Source organism: Rhinolophus sinicus, linkage group LG07 (genome assembly GCF_036562045.2).
Source record: "Rhinolophus sinicus isolate RSC01 linkage group LG07, ASM3656204v1, whole genome shotgun sequence".
NCBI classification, from domain to species: Eukaryota; Metazoa; Chordata; class Mammalia; order Chiroptera; family Rhinolophidae; genus Rhinolophus; species Rhinolophus sinicus.
The window spans coordinates 24,311,555-24,328,198 of NC_133757.1; the positions used below are offsets into that span (position 1 = coordinate 24,311,555).

Sequence of the window (16,644 nt, forward strand, 5' to 3'; positions counted from 1 at the left end):
ACAGCCTCTGGAAGCAGTGATGATAGGCATATTTTTAAGTTCCCCAGGTGATTCCAATGTGCAGACAAGTTTGGGAACCGCTGGCCTAGGCCCTAATAACCTAGTTACCTTAGAAAGCTTTGACCACTTATTCCCATTCCCTCTGAATTTCCACCCCACCCTATTTCATTTAATCTGCTGTGTTGATCCTGTTAGTGTGTTAATGGGATAGCACCTCTTCTAGATAGAATTCTTACAAAAAGGGAACTGCGGTCACTGGGGCAGGTGTCCATACCGTTATCTCCCGATCCCCAAAGGTTGACCTTAGTAACAGTCAGCAGAGTGCAGTATGATCCAACCCAAAGGACCACATGCTAATGATTCTACAGCCCCTCCAACCCAGGAGCAAGGAATGAACAAAGTAAGTTCAAGTTCAAGATGTTTTCATTTTTCTTTTATTAAAGATGAGTAAGTTTGGAAAAACAGATCTGGTTGCATCTATCTATTTAACTGTATTATGCCTATCCATGAGTTCTGGCGAACGGAGATTATCTGAATTATTTTTATGTTTGCATTATTCCCAGCACCAGACGCATGCCAAATAATGAATGAGTGGAATATGGATTAGACTGATGTCCCACACCTAGAAGATTAAATGAACTTCCCTTAATATTTTCAAAGGTCTCTCAACAATTCTGTCTTAAAACATCAAAGGAAATTAAAACAGCTGGCTTTCTTCACACGGAATATTTTTGTCTTTACACTGACAAATGCTGTCCATTGTGGCAGGGGTACAGATTAGCTACTGCCTAAAGGGATGCTGATGGCCAAGACCAACACTAATGATCACCATACTAGATAACCAGTTTTTCCGCAGCCATCCTTCCGGTCCTGGAATGGTGGGTTAGATACTGGCATATGTGCATATGCCCATGTCCCTGCTTAAGGGGGAATGCCTTCCCTCTAATATGCACTACAGTTTGCTCAACACTGATTTAACAGTATTTATCAGTGAGAAATTCAAGCAAAATTATTGAATGTGAAGCATTAGAAAAACATACAATCTTAGCAACTCCCAAAGTGATGCAATACAGGCAGCCTTTGGTTTTTTAAAGCAGGAAGGGGGCGTCTAGTTGTAGATTCTAAACAGATGCCTTTGAATACTCTGCAGAGTCTATCGCCCAAGGCAGGGACAGTGAAAGAGACAAGGCGGATGCTTCATGGCTTCCGACTACAGGGAGTTGTAGAATGAGAATTTCACACAACACAATGACAGACACAGCGGAAATCAACATATGTGGGATCATTGCTTATAGAGAAAGACTTAACGAAGCTAATAAGGGGCTGAGCCTTTACCAGCAGTAGTCTTGACAGGCCAGACTCTGGCAGGTGCTCTAGAGGAGGGGCTGCTTAGGAAAAGTATCCCAGCTGCCTTACACTGGAGTGGAGTGGAGAAGGAGGAGTGGTGGCCACCAGCAGGTATATGAGTGGCCGCGAGACTTAAGGAGAGGCTCAGGAGCAGACTTGTCTTCCAGCTTACTTGAATCACACATGCATGGCTATAAACATCCTGGGACTCAAAATTGTTTCAACTTTGTTTTTTAAAAAAAAATGGCAGGCGATAATTGAATACATTTTAAAAGTAGAAAGCCCTATAGTAGGAGTAATGATTCAATTTAACAAATAAAAGGATCTCCTATTGCTCAGACTTCCAGAGAAACAAAATGGTCAACAGATGTATTCCCCCTCTGTCCCTCTAATAAGGGTATTGACAAACTGAGAAATAATGAAATATTAGGGCAAAAGGGAAACACTTGGGTAATAATACAAGGGAAATTTTAAAAAGTCCTCATTTTTTAACACGTTTTTTTGTAACACCAACAGAATCCTCACAAGTTTGACAGCATATGGCCCTACTGGCAGGATTCTGAAACTAGCATCATCTAAGGGATTAATCTGGGAGAATTTGAGACACCTGCTGCTACTTCTACCTTAATTCTTAATCCCAACTGAAGTTACATCACATACCACAGCAAAAAGGGAAATTAGATACCAGTCCTGAATTAGTTTGAAAAGAAGTTCAAAGACAGCAAAAAGAAACAGCACTCTGTTTCCATAGGGAGTCTGGGAACCGCCCAAGAATTACAACCAAATTCCTTAATGAGGTAGATCTAATAGGCATTTACACCTTACATAATTCAGATTGTAACCATTCACATGAATTGCTTGGATGCTGTGGTTCAGAAAATTGTACAAAATTAAGCAAACTGTTTAAAAGCGACATCTAAAATTTAAAAGTATTAAACACAGAAGCTAGAATAGATGTCGTGAAAACTTGGTACTATTTCTAGTCTTTCATATTTTATTCCTAAATGTGAGCAAAGTGACCAAAAATGAATATCAGCAGCAGTTTAAAAGATTGGGCATGGTTAGTTGCAGTCAGCTGTATTATAAAGAATAGATTCTGTTGAAATACATAAACTTGCGGGAAGATTCGGTCAATGAGCATTTCATTGCAGCTGTCACAGGTGTGTGTGTTACAGAGAACAGAGAAAACGATGCCTGAAGCTGCTCACTGTGACTTGGCACATGTTACTACTGCTCTGAGCCTCAATTTCATCATCCATAAAATCAAGGGCTTTAACCAGAAGACCTCTAAAATCCCTTTAAAAATCTCATCTGAAATTTATGTATAATGATTGCTGTTGGAAATGCCATTCCCATCAGGGAATGGCAGGGGCTATGGATAAAGTAGGAGATGACACTGGCTCTTTTGGGCAACCTGGCCTTCTAAACCAAAAACCAAAATCCTCTTCCTGAAACTATACCACTTTCCTACCTTCTCTCCTGCCTTTAGTTCCTTAGGCCAATGGTTCTCCCTTTGGAACTGGCCTCCAATCATCTTGCCTAGCCAACCTGGTTTATAGATGAGAAATGATCCAGAGAGGGCAAGTGACTTGCCTGGGGTCCTAGAGCTAGTTAATGACAAAGCCACGACTAGAATCCAAATCTGCTGTTCATGAAGTCTCAAGTTCTTTCCCCTAAATCATACCACCCACCTGTCTTTCACTCCTGACAAAAAGCAAAAACACAAAACTGAGAATAGGGGTGTGTGTGTGGGGGCAATCTATTTAGATAACAGTGAGAAGTATAAGTTATTTTATTTTGAAAATGAAATATGAACGTGATAATACATGTTAATGCCTAAAAAGTCTAGCTTAGCAAGGGTAAGGCAGACTTAATCAACCACATTTTAATAATCACTGCCTGAGGCCTTTGAAGTTAAAGGAAGGTCTTAGGCGGAGGAGGGAACAGTCAAAGTACTTTGGACGACATTAGAAGAATAAACATGCTGGGAAGTGATTCCACATACCTAGACCAAGGAAAATCAATTCTAGGAGCTAAGGTACAGAGAGAAAGACGGTATAATTTCACTTAGAGTTAACTACAACTTAAGTGAATGGAATGCCATATAATTGGATATTACACGTATTGTCATTATGTCCTAGTGACAAGAATTCAGAGAAAAGTGATGGGTTGTGACATAAGACAAATAAAGCATCACTCCTATAAGCCATTGACTCCGATTTTGACATTTGTGACCTGTCTTAGTAATAATAAAAGTACTAAAACAGTTCAGGCTCATTGTTGCTGTTACCAAGAAGACTGGTTGGTAGGATTCAAAGTAACCAGTGGAATGTGAATTTTATGGAACCATAACTGTAATAACAAGGGAACCACTCAAAACGCAGAACTGCAAATAGAAATCTACTAAAATCTTTAAAAACTGAGGGCTAGAAGAGGGTTAAAGGCAAGATAGGCTGTCTGGCTATCAGTCTATCAGTCTCTTGAAGAATATTTCATCAAGAGAAAGCAAACTATGTAAGTAACTGGCCCTCAGCAAGGAATAAATGGCTTCTGTTTCTATCTGAGATTTCATTTACAATCATCAGTTGGGAGCAATGGGAGAAGCACAGGAGCCAATACCAAGAGCATATATTCAATTTTTCTGAGGGGTATGGTAAAAATCTTATTTTTATACCATGGGACTCAGAAGTTTTACTCATGGTAATAAAGACAAGCCTAGATCCTGTAATATTAAAATAACATACAGGATATAGCACACCACACAAAAACTCAAAGCCTAATTAAAATAAATTAAGAATAGGAAATACATTTGTATTGAAAAAAATGATAAACATAAGTATCCTGAGTTTCTCAACTATAAAAAGAACACAGTAATATCAATCAGTCATAATGATTAAATAACATACATAAAATGCTTAACAGAGTGTCTGGTACACAATGAATGCTTAACAAATGGTAGCTATTATTATAACCAGGATGAAGAATAACTTTACTAACAACAGCTTTCAAATTGGACTAATCACCGCCTCTTCCCTGCTACAACTTCATTTTGAGCAAACAGAAGTGATCACTGTTGGCCAATTGGGTAACTTGACTACGTCACTGACCACAAGAAAACCAAAAACAGTACTTGAAACAAAGGTGAGGGGAAAAGAAAGAGCTACCTGAGTGGGCAGTGGCTAGCAAAAACGTATTTTGACATGATTAATAAGCAGCATTCATCAGGCAAGGGCTCACTCACAGTAACACGAAGATTAAGAAGTCAAAGAAAAATCAAGGCAACTTAGAAGTCTTAAAAATTAAAGGAAATTGCTGTGACAGAAGCCCTAATGAAAAGTAAAAAATATTTCCAAAGGAACCGTTCAGACTCTTTGCTAGATCCATTTTTATCGAATTTGAAAACAATTCGAGACTCATCTTTTTTCACCTACCAACCAAGAGTCAGTACACTTCTTTTCATCTTTTTAGTTTATTTCTAGGAGGATCTTGGTTTCTTTTTCTCTGTTTTATGAAGCATTTAATTCCATTCTCCTTCCAGTATGGAACTTATATTTTAAGAATTCCACTTTTTCCCCCCTTCCATTTCCCCTATTCATCTAATTCTAGAAATCAAAGGTGACAAAATAGAAAACAAGGTTCCTTCAACTCTGGGAGCATATTCTTGGGCAGGACGTATAGGAAGGGACAAAATATAAAGAAGATTCCATGGGAGGGTGGGAGAAGAATAAGAAATCCTCATGCAATTTAAAGGTTAAACGTGGAGGAGCTTCGTGGGTGAAAATGTAATTACTATGGCTTTTCCTCTCCAGTAACGGAAATGCTGTTTGTGGTGGAGCCATCTCTTAACAAAGGTTCTGAAAGTTGCCAGGTGGCTTAGGAACAGACTTATCTATGTATTCCAAAGTTTAGAGTTTGCTTCTTTTCAGACAAGAGTCAAATTGAGAAAATTTATATTTCTCAGAAAAACAATAATAAATAAGAGCTTGGGTTTTATTGCCTTTGCCCATTATCCTAATATTGTTCTTTCCTTCTTTAAAAACAACCCAAATACATCCCTTCCCAAACTGCATACTGATCTTAGCAGTGAAATAAAGGAACTCTTCTGAATCTTCCTGTATAAGGACTTTTAAAAACAGGCCTAGAGGACAGTGACCTGAAACCAGACAAACCCAGGTCTCCAATCCGAATCATAGCTTCTCTATCCTACAAGCACATTTAAGGCTCACACAAAAAAAATAATGCCCGAACAGCCTGTGAGGCACATAGACATGGGGAAATTTTCTATTGTGGTCCCACCAGGCATCAGATAAGATCCTGTCAAAACCTTTGATGGACCATTCATTTAGAAGGGGTTCTAACCTTTTAAAATCACATATGAACATCAGCAACGCTGTCAGGGCCCTCGGACCACACTCATCATAGCTTCTTTGTCAAGTAAGCAAGGAAATTGTATTATTTTGGTTGCCTGGAAATTCATATCTGTTCCACTGAACTACAAATAATCTTGGCTCCCTAGTAAAAGTTGTGGATCTCCACATAAATGACATCTCTGTTACAGAGAAAAAAGGGGCTGCTGTGCTTGCTAGAATGTCTTCAGCTTTGCATCAGATGCTCCAAGTTTGGTGTCAACCCAGCGTCCAGTGTGCCCAGTGCCAAACTTCATGCTTTAGCAAGGGGAGAAAAGTCTAAATCCCAGGAACACACCAGACCTCTCAGATAAAGGAGCAGAAGAAGCATGATTCAATTGGACTAAGGCTGGCCACCTTTGTTAGCACCAATCTCTCATTATTTAGTTCTTCACAGACCAAATTACAGCTTCTCCCAGATAAGAAGACCTGGAGACAGAAGGAATTAAAGTAGATATTAAAGTAGAAATTCCAAGGCCAGGTATCCACAAGGTCAGGCAAAGCAGCATCTGAGGCCAATATAAGAAAGTGGTGGAACGCTATAAGCAGCAACTCTGGAGGACGCGAGCTTCCCTCGTCCTTGCCCAACCTCATGGCCCCACCTGGACCCCAATCAAGGGCACCACATCTTCAATCCATAGCATGTTCAATGGGGCTGAGGCTCGAGTTTGTCGACGGTGAATTCGGCGCAGCCGCAGGAGGTACAGGATGATGGCCAGGAGCACCACCAGGATGCAGGCAAAGAAGAGATAGTGGTTGTAGACAAAGGAGAGACGGAACCAGCTACTGTGGGCCTGTCGGACACCTTCCTGCCGTAGATCCCTAGGGAAGAGTTTGAAGGTGGAAAGAAATGTTAGCTTCAGAGACAGACCTCGATGCTGATTTAAAGGCCAAGGGATGTTGTCCCATTTATTCCATCCACGCAAACACTCTAAGATGCCATCTCCATGGAGCAAGCAAAGCTGAAGCACATGTCCAGCCCCAGGGCTGCCGTGTGATCCCTCTGGGACCTTCCTTTACACAGCCTACAGAGGAGGCCTCACAGGCTACACCCTCCAGAATCTGGGAACAAAATCGGAAGCCAAAAAAACACACAGTAGGACAAGACTGGTCGTCTATAACATTAGTCTCAACAGTGGCCCCATACCACTCTGGCCTACACAGTTTGTAAATATGATACTAATGAGAATAGGTGGCCCCTAAGTCCAACCAACAAATCGGACTTTGTCTAAATCTTAAAAAAAAAAGAAGTTTCTGTGCTTCCTGAGGATTTAGGTGACAGCTAAAGAAAGCTGTCCCTTGATCACCTGTATTGCAATCTGGACAAAAATTAAGAGACATGTAAACCTAAATGCAGTGGTCTGTCGTCTAGAACACAAGCCGCTCTTTGATGGTCCCGATACCACAACCGTTTTTGTTTTGTTTCAGCTGCAGTTTTTTTGTTTTTTAAATGTGAGTCTCCAAACTGAAAGACTGCACATAAAATATGGACTTCTGGCTTCTCTTGATAAATGAGAACCGGCACGACAGTGACCAGCCCTTTGTGTAGGGCACACGCTCTCCGGTTCCCCCCTTGTCTGACTTTTATCACCTGCCTGGCTTCTGACGGCACTGAGTTTAGTAAAGCAGGCACCAAAGATTAAGAACTCATTTTAGTCTATGTGAAATAATCCAGGGAAATGAGTGCCTAAAAGACTATCCCAAATATCTCGTGGTACACAAGAGCAAGACATCAGGCTACTGTAGCTTTATGAAAATACCCCTCCTAAGAAGCATCTCATGTCCTCTGAATTCGGGCCCACCAAAAGCATTCCAAGCCAAGGACACAATCTCTAGAGTGGCTTTCCTCATTAAAAGATGGCTCTGTAGAGACAGCCCACCCCAGTTCTCTAGTCAGTTATGTTTTCCAGGGTAAATTAAGAATGACATTTTCGTTTTTATGAGTCAGTATCTTGGAAGTGGTTAGTGAGAGCTCAATCCTCAATTGATTTGTTGTGGATCAACAAATAAAGCTGAATTTCTGAAATTGCAAAGCTGTGGAACAGACCCATAATCTCAACCTTCTTTCTGTTTCAACATGCCTGCTTAGCAATAGCAGTTCATGTGGTAATAATAAGAGGAGTTTGCTTGGTGGGGTGTTTTGGCGGGGAAAGATCACTTAAGAAACCTATCGTGAAGCCCTTACTAACATCTTCTGAGCACAAGAAGCCAGCTTGGTCAGTCCACCTTACCTGAGTGGTAAGAACCGTGTTTTATACAGAATGGCTCCCAGCGTCCACTGAACCTCTCGGTCATATACCAGCTGGGCTGTCCGTAGGTTTGGGTAGTCATAGGGAAAGTGGAATCCTTCATGAAGGACTTGGTACATCCAAGCCGATTTAAAACACTGATATCTGTGTGACCAAAAAAAATAATTTAAAAAATTTAAAAAGAAGAAACAGAATTCTACTGTTTTCCTTTGCACACTCCCACGGATGTCAAAAAAATCTCTCTCTTAGCTTCAGCTCCCTCACCTCTAGGTGGAGCCAAATTCGAGCCTATTTTATATTAACATTTACCAGAAATGTGAAGAACACCTTTATGTAATAATATTATGGCTATGTTTTTCTTTTATTTTTGTTTTTATTTTTTATTTTTTTAAAGAGTTCTTATCTTCAGAGAACATGCTGAAATATGTATGTATATAATTATAGGAAGTCTGGGTCTAGTTAAGATAAGAGGGGAGCTGTGGATGGGAAAATAGATGAAACAAGATTGGCCAGGAGTTGTTAACTGTTAGTAGAGTAGGAGGGTGATACCATGTTTCCCCGAAAATAAGACCTAGCCAGACCATCAGCTCTAATGCATCTTTTGGAGCAAAAATTAATATAAAACCCAGTCTTATATTATGTTAGATAAGACCCAGTCTCATATTATAGTAAAATAAGACTGGGTCTTACATTAATTTTTGCTCCAAAAAACACATTAGAGCTAATGGTCCAGCTAGGTCTTATTTTGGGGGAAATAGGGTAGGTACAGAAGTTCATTATACTATTTTTGTTTATGTTTAAAAACTTTTAAACTAAAATGTTATAAAATAGGAGGACCAATAAACCAATCTGGCAAAATACTGGTATTTGTTAAAGCTGGATGATAGTTACATGAGGGTTTATATTACTGTTATTACTACTTTTCTGTATGTTTGATATTTTAATAAAAAGGACTTTAATAAAAAATTTAAAAAAAGACCACAACTTTGATTTTGAACCACTTGGAGATAACTCTGGTAAACACCCGGTTTTCCTTGGCTTCACTAAAATAGGCTCATTATTTGTCCCCTATCTCTCAGAAAAATCAAAATCTGAAATAATCAAATTCTCCTTCAACATAAACTCCACTCTGAACTATTGCTTGCTTTCCTTCCTTATAATCTGCTGTCCACATTTCAAGGCTACATCTGAGGGGGAAAAGGAAGCTACTTACTTGAGTCGATGCTCGTCTGCATGTGATGAAAAGAGGCCATTCTTGAATCTCTGAGTTAGTACTGACCAAGCCATGCCGCAGTAATCCTGGAACAACCACAGAGAAACGGTGCACCGTGAAGTTGGAGGCAAACTCTATAACTTCCCCCACAGTCACAGCTATTCCATTTCTAAAGTTACTCGGGGGCTACTAGTTGACTCAGGAAAACAGAAATGGCATATTCATTCACGGCACGAGGTCCTATACAAGGCAAGTCCCAGATCTCAGGCTGCTGGGTTCTGTGAGTGGCCTGGAGACACTCCTATTTACTGCTGTCGCCTCTAAGTCTAGTACAAAGCCAGCCTGACATGACGCCTGAGTCCCTTAGGCTTCGGAGAAGGGTAAGGTGAGGATCAGGAACAGCAACACCAAAACCAAAGAGCGCGTTCTTCCACTCCATGTAAGATTGACGCGAGCAGGTAAAACAGATGGAACAGAGTGGTCAAAAACCTGTCACCGGCCTACCTCCATGTGGTAATTCTCACCAAAGGAATCATTCCTTTTGTCTGTTCAGTAAACTAACATTTCCTGAATGTCTGCTATGTGCCAGGTACTATTCCAGGTGCCAAAAGGGTCCAGCAGTGAATAAAACAGACAAAAATATCTGTTGAAATTTCTTCCTTTCTCATGAAACTTACTTTCTACTGGTGGGAGACAGACAATAACCAAATATACATACATAAATACATACACATACATGTACATATACATATACAGAGTGTGTTAAACAACATAAATGCTCACAGGAAAAATAAAGCAGGAAAGGGAAATAGGTAATATTGGGGAAGGTTACAATTTTGGATAGAGTGGCCAGGGAAGGTGTCACTGGGAAGGTAAGAGTCAAAGTAAGGAACGCAAGGAAACAAAATCATCTTTTATACCTGGGAAAGAGAGCATAGTAAGCCACTAGCAACCCGGGTCAGCAATAACTTGAGCCCTTCGGTGTTCAAGGGAATAGAATTTGAAGAAGTTTTAAAATGAGAGAAAGATTCAGGCCATGAACAGACAGGGAGCCCTGGATGCTGGAAAAGGAAAGGAAGTATGAGGGTGATCCTGACAGCTGGAGAGGAAAAAGCAAATACAAACCAGGCTTTCTCAGTATTTCTTAGGGACTGGCTGTAGGGAACAGAACAGTATACATACTGCACATACTATTCTACCAGAAGTCATCCACCACGAGAACGCTAGAGAATTAGATAAAGCAGAACGGAAAGAATAAAAAACATAAGAGAGAACAGATTCTTCTCATAAGCTTTCTGATAAAAGAGACAGATCAGAGAGACATACAATAATTCAAAGTGACGAATCTAAATTAAAGCGGGAACTACAGAAAGCTAGTGGAACTTTAACCTGTCCAGGTAACTGATGATTTAGGCCTACAGGATACTTAAGTCCTATATGTGCTCAAAGGGAATTTTTATATCTTCTGCATTTTACATTTAAATACCACTTCCCCCATCATTGCACATTTTCACAACATCTTTCTAATATTCTGAGTGACCCTATACACTCCGACCTTTTAACAGCTCAAACCAAGAAAATGAAAGTGGACTTGTCTACCTGTGTGACATCAGCTCCAAAAGCACATTACAACTGGGAGCACCCAGTAAGGGGAAAAATACCTAAAGATGATACTTTGGCGTCACAAACATTAAGCAATGTTTAATGTGGTAAGTTATAGGAAAAACTATTGGCTACCACAACAATTATAGACCTAGGTGAACATTTGGGTGACAGGATGCCCTGGGAACCTAAGCTTAATCAATTGCAAGGCTGTATAGTATAGCAGCTTCCTTAACTTTTCTAAATACAATTCCTCATCTGTAAAATGATGCTTCATTGGGCTCCTGTGAAGAGTCAAGTGAGACCATGGAAGCAAAGCCCTTCACACAGCGCCTGGAGGAAAGTCAGGCACCCAATAAACAGCCACTGCTGGCATGAGCCATCTTTGTCATCAATCATTTACCTGAGCAGCCTTGGCAAATGTCGGCCCGTGGTAGCGGCCACCAATGCGCAACACGTCCTCTGTACAGTAAAAAAACTCCGAGAAACCGTAGAACTCGCTATTGTTGAAGTCAATTGGCGACTGGTAGATGCCATTCAGCGAGGCCTGGCTGGTGTTGGAGCGAGCCAGCAGGGGGCTCAGCATTGCCCCACAGGTCGCCCAGTCTCCTTTGCCCCGGACGTGCAGGACCTGGCTGTTCCTCTCCACCACGTCTGTGAGGCCCACGGGCAGGCAAGGATCCAGAAACGGATTGTCAGGACTCAGACCTGTCTTCTGGCCCAGCAACCTATCACAGGGACAAAAACACACAGAACACATCACTGCTGTACCCAACCTACTCGAAGAACCGCCTCGTTTAAGAAACCATTTCTAAGACTGTGCCTCACAGACACTGTATTATAATTTTACATGACATCACAGAAACAAGGATGGAGTAGTACCATGTAGCCGAGTCACATGAACATTTAACCTAAGCAAATTCAAGTTAGCAAAAAAAGAAAAAAGGAAGAAAATAAATAGAGAAATACGGCAGTGACCGATGTTGTTCAACGTTTTAGTCAACATGTACACTTCCCAGTGTAAAGTGAAATTGGAGATGTGTATCTGCTATTCTCCATCCAGTCTTCTTTCCCACTTGACTTAAAAATGCAAAGATCTCACCCTGCTGAGTGTGGTTCTAATGCTGAAAATAACAACTGGGAGGAGGTGAAGTGGAGGGGCTGGGGGAATTTCCTGAGAGGGAACCACGGCAGTGGCTCAGTGGCAATGGCTGGCAAGTGATGGAGCCCATGCCTGACTCGGAGTGGGGAAGGGAGCGGAGGGGCAATTTGATTCCGCCCCCAACAGCCAACTGATTATTTAGTTTGTAGTTGCTGAGCAACAGTATTCTCATTCCTGAAGAGATTAATTTGTAGATCATGCAGAGGACAGAAATTAAGTTGAGACCAAGTAACCCTGTCAACTGCAGTTAATTATTCATCATTTCCTAAACAGACATTGAAGAGTGGACTTCCTAGGATAAAGACGCACCCACAAGTATAAAGACTGAAGGAAGGGATGGGAATGTGGCGACACAACAAAACGCTTTGGAACACCTGGAACCTATTTTAAGGATGTAACACCAGCTATGAAGAAAACTTAGAAAATCGTTATTAAGAAGAGAGAACCCTTAGGTTGTGACATCCCAGGAAGCACAGGTTTCTCTAATAGATCAGCAACTACACAAGATAAATAATCACTCTTCCAAATTAGGTGACTCAAGAAACATGGCCAGAAAATGTCAATACATGGGAAGAAGATGATGAAGCCTGGCAAGTTCCAAGGCAGCAGAAAATAGCAGAGAGAGAAAAAAGAGCAGCAGAACGAGGAAGAAAATGGGAAAGGAAGCAGAGCAAAACAACACTGGTGTGAAGCTTTCATAATGATTGTTCCTCAGATGTCATCATGCCGGCAGGAGTGATCTGAGCTCCACAACCGGCAACATTTAAGGGTATTTTCACAATACAAACACACAGCTTGACTTTACTGCCTTCATCAATCACCGGGGATAACAGGATTCTCCCAAAGTACCCTGAACTCTTAGTAGTTGAAACAGAACCAAAACAGACTTATGAGACAATTATTTTCTTTAACATGCTTCCAACATAAAACAATTGATTGCTGTAGAGAAGTTATTACAAATGGGATATACCAATACCTCTTCAAACTAGTGTTTCTAGCTAAACAAATGGGGGTAAATAATTTTATGGTGGAAAAGAACTCTACTATCTATTATGCTTTCCTTCAATGGCATAATGATAAAATAATTTTAAATGCTAAAAAAAAAAAATACCCACAATTATAGTCTAACTACTGTATCTGTTACTCAAATGAAGAATCAGTGACCTGGTCCATGATGGAGGAAAAACGGACTATTCTGGAATTATCGAGAGAGAACAAGTTCAAGGTTAATTTTGACTACAAAAGCTTTTTATCTGTTAAGTGCACTATGAAACTAACTCCCGCATAAAATGCAACTCCATTTGAATTCAACAAACATGTCTTGAGCACTTCCGTGTAGAAGAAACTGCGAGGAGCTACAGTGTACTGCACATTTGAAATTAACGTAATTAATCTCACTTAATCCTGTGACGTCCGAAGTGAGACACAGTAAGAAGTCATCACAATAAGCTGCTGTACTTTTTTATGAGTCCTGATGACAAAGATCAGAAAGCATTCTGACCCAGATCCAGTGGACGACTACTGGAGAGTCTCTAAGAGATGCTACCCCATTGGCAGGGGTGCTAAGAAGAAAGAGGAAGCAAGGATGTATCTTAGTAGGACATGAACATTTCTTTTTAATATCTGCAACCTGATGACATTCTATTCCAGAAGCACAGATCTCATGCCAAATGTACCTGTTTTTGTTAAGAGTTTCATTCAGCACAAGGTCTTCATAGCGCTGCCGGGCAAAGTTGCCCCCAAAACCCAGAAAGGTCGTGACGTAAACCCGATACACATGTTCGGTGTGTTGTACATCACAACCCAGGTTGAATTCAGCCAGCAGGATCTTTGCAGCTTCTTCCTGCAGTGCAATGTAAACAGAGAAAGGGGAGTTTTAGTTTTGGTTGATTTCTAGAAAACTATGACAATGCTAATACACCAGGTTTTGCTGGCTGTGAACATACCTTGTAGCATTCTTTCATCCTCATAGCATTATTTTATACAAAGACATAAAATGACAAGACTGTACAAAAAAGAACAAATCAGAGACTGAATACCAAATTACAGACCAAAACACTATCTGTAGTTATACTGAAAGTAAAATCGTTGCAGAGGTTGTTGTTTTTTTGCATGTACTTTTCTGATTTTCCAATTCTCCAAAATGGGAATGTACTATTTTTATAATCAGAAAAAAAAAAAATCCTTTGATAAAAATAAATTTAAGGAATTTGGGAGATCATCATGAGATCTATTCTATGGCCTTTTCTAAAATGATTCAAGAAGTCCTAATGGTCTCTGTGACAGATTTGGAATTGAGAAAGTTCTGTTTTATCGTACCTCCAATAAAAATGTGCTCTACTTTCTTCCTTCCTCCCACCCTCCCTTCCTTCCTGACTTCAGGTACAGAGGTTGACTTAATCACATTCCCCAGTTCACAGCACATTATCACGGTAAAGCCCCACTTTTGTTTTCTTCATTTACTTCCTTTTATCTTCACACCCACTCCTGTTTCTGCTCCTCCTAGAGGCAACCATCCTAATGTGCTTAATGTGTAATATTTGTTTATATGTATTATTGCCAAACTGTTTTGAATTATTGTTTTGAATGTATTTATTTTTAATTTATGAAAATGCTACTGTGTCCAGCAATTCCATTCTTAGATATATGCTCAAGAGAACACTTAGGTATACACAAAAATGTGTATGTGAATATTCACGGCAGCATTATCTATAACAGCTAAAAACTGGAAACAACCTAAATGTCCATCGGCTGATGAACAGATAAACAAAATGTGGCATGGTCAGACAATGGAATGTTATTCAGCCATAAAAAGGAACTGAAGGACTGACACATGCTACAACATGGATGAACCCTGAAAACATTTTGTTATGTGAAAGAAGCCAGTCACAAAAGGATACATACTGTATAATTCTATTTATATGAAATACCCAGAATACAGGAATCTATGGAGACAGAAAGTAAATTAGTGGCTGTTAGGGCTGGGGAGAGGGGACAGGCGAGTGACTGATACTGAATATGAGGCTTCTTTTGGGGGTGATGAAAACATTTTGGAATCCGATAGTAGTGGCACAACTGTGAACTGTACAAAAAATGCATTAGGCATTAAGGATTATGTAGGTTTTTAGAAGTGCTATTGCTATGTCTCATTGTTTCTTTCCTTTTTTTATGGAGCACTAAGATCCATTACATCGCTACCGGTATGTGCACAACTGCTTGCCAATATATTCCTAAACCAGTGTTGCTTTCTAAATCTGCACACACAGTCATTTGTTTAAGGCCCACTGCCACCTTCCACCTACCCCTTAGTATCAGAACCATGACTTCATTTTACTAGTTGAATACATACTAACAAATACAGCCTAGAAAGTTTCACAACCTAGTTCCCAAAATCTCCAACCCTAGCACAGATTTCTTGGCTGAATGCCAAAACCACATTTCCAACAGTCCTGCTGGGTATTTGGACACATATGTTCCTCAGAGATCTCAAACTCAACATACCTGAAATTAAGCTCATTGGTTGTAGGACTTCAGAGCTGGACACCAGAAAGATGCTCTTACCCAAACCACCTGGTTTGCTTAGCATCAACCCTGCCCTTTCCCCTGTGGTCTCTCACAGTGACTGGGATCCTCACCCTTCCAGTTAATTCTCTAAGCTGGGCCCTCGGAATCACTGGCCATCCCTCCCTGCCCTACTCACACCACCACATTACGTTCTTTTTTCACTCCAAATCATCCCTTGAAATCTGTCCCCTCCCTTCCATTTCCACTTAACATTGTCTTGTTTAGCCCCTTAACACTTCTCACCCAAGGTTCCCTGACCCACATTTGTTTCTCCTACTACTGTGTTTCCCCAAAAATAAGACCTAGCCAGATAATCAGCTCTAATGCATCTTTTGGAGCAAAAATTAATATAAGACCCGGTATTATATTATATTGTATTATATTGTATTAAAGACCCAGTCTTATAGTAAAATAAGACCGTGTCTTATATTAATTTTTGCTCCAAAAGATGCATTAGAGCTGATTGTCCGGCTAGGTCTTATTTTCGGCAAAACACGGTAACACCGAAATTATTTTCCTAAAAAAATGGATTGATTGGATCACAGCCACACAATTAACATAGTCATAAAATTCAGAGCTGGAAAGGACACCTTCAGAGTTTAATTATTTCATAGATGATGAAACTGAGGCCCAAATGACTTCCCACTCCTAAATCTTTGCTGGTTCCCCACTATCTATAGATACAAAAGACAAATTCCCTAGCATGGCACCCAAGACTCTTCACAATTTAACTTCATCTTATTGTCCCAGCCTTACTTAAAATCCTATACTGCCATAGGTTATTCACCATTCCCTGGACATTCTGGGCTCTTTGCTGCTCTTTCTGTGCCCTTGTGCATACTATTCCCTCCATGCAGAGGGCCTTCCTTCAGTTTCCACTACACAAAAGCCTGTCATCATCCAAGGAAAGTAAGTATCATCCCTTCCACGAAGCTGGCATGGCTCCCATTCAAGCCTTTGCAAATGGAGTTGATTTTGCCAGTTCCCACACTGCCACCGCTCTGTTTAGACCAGAGGACCTCAACCACGGTGATTTTGCACCCCAAGGGACATCTGGCAATATTTGGAGACACTTTTGATTGTCAAAACTGGGAGATGGTA

At 40.4% G+C, this 16,644-nt stretch overlaps 1 protein-coding gene and 1 pseudogene across 1 annotated transcript in view; one reads left to right on the forward strand and one right to left on the reverse strand.

Moving 5' to 3' along the window:
• Positions 1-418: 418 nt before the first annotated feature.
• Positions 419-16,644, reverse strand: part of ENTPD7 (ectonucleoside triphosphate diphosphohydrolase 7) — a 39,383-nt gene continuing 23,157 nt past the window's right edge. The window contains exons 9-13 of the mRNA XM_019724871.2: positions 13,656-13,822; positions 11,221-11,545; positions 9,216-9,301; positions 7,985-8,146; positions 419-6,575 (exon numbers count right to left, since the gene is read on the reverse strand). Coding sequence (XP_019580430.2) covers positions 6,344-6,575; positions 7,985-8,146; positions 9,216-9,301; positions 11,221-11,545; positions 13,656-13,822 — 972 coding nt within the window. The 3' untranslated portion in view covers positions 419-6,343. The remainder of the gene's footprint in view (positions 6,576-7,984; positions 8,147-9,215; positions 9,302-11,220; positions 11,546-13,655; positions 13,823-16,644) is intronic.
• On the forward strand, positions 12,025-12,680 carry LOC109443853 (receptor-binding cancer antigen expressed on SiSo cells; annotated as a pseudogene).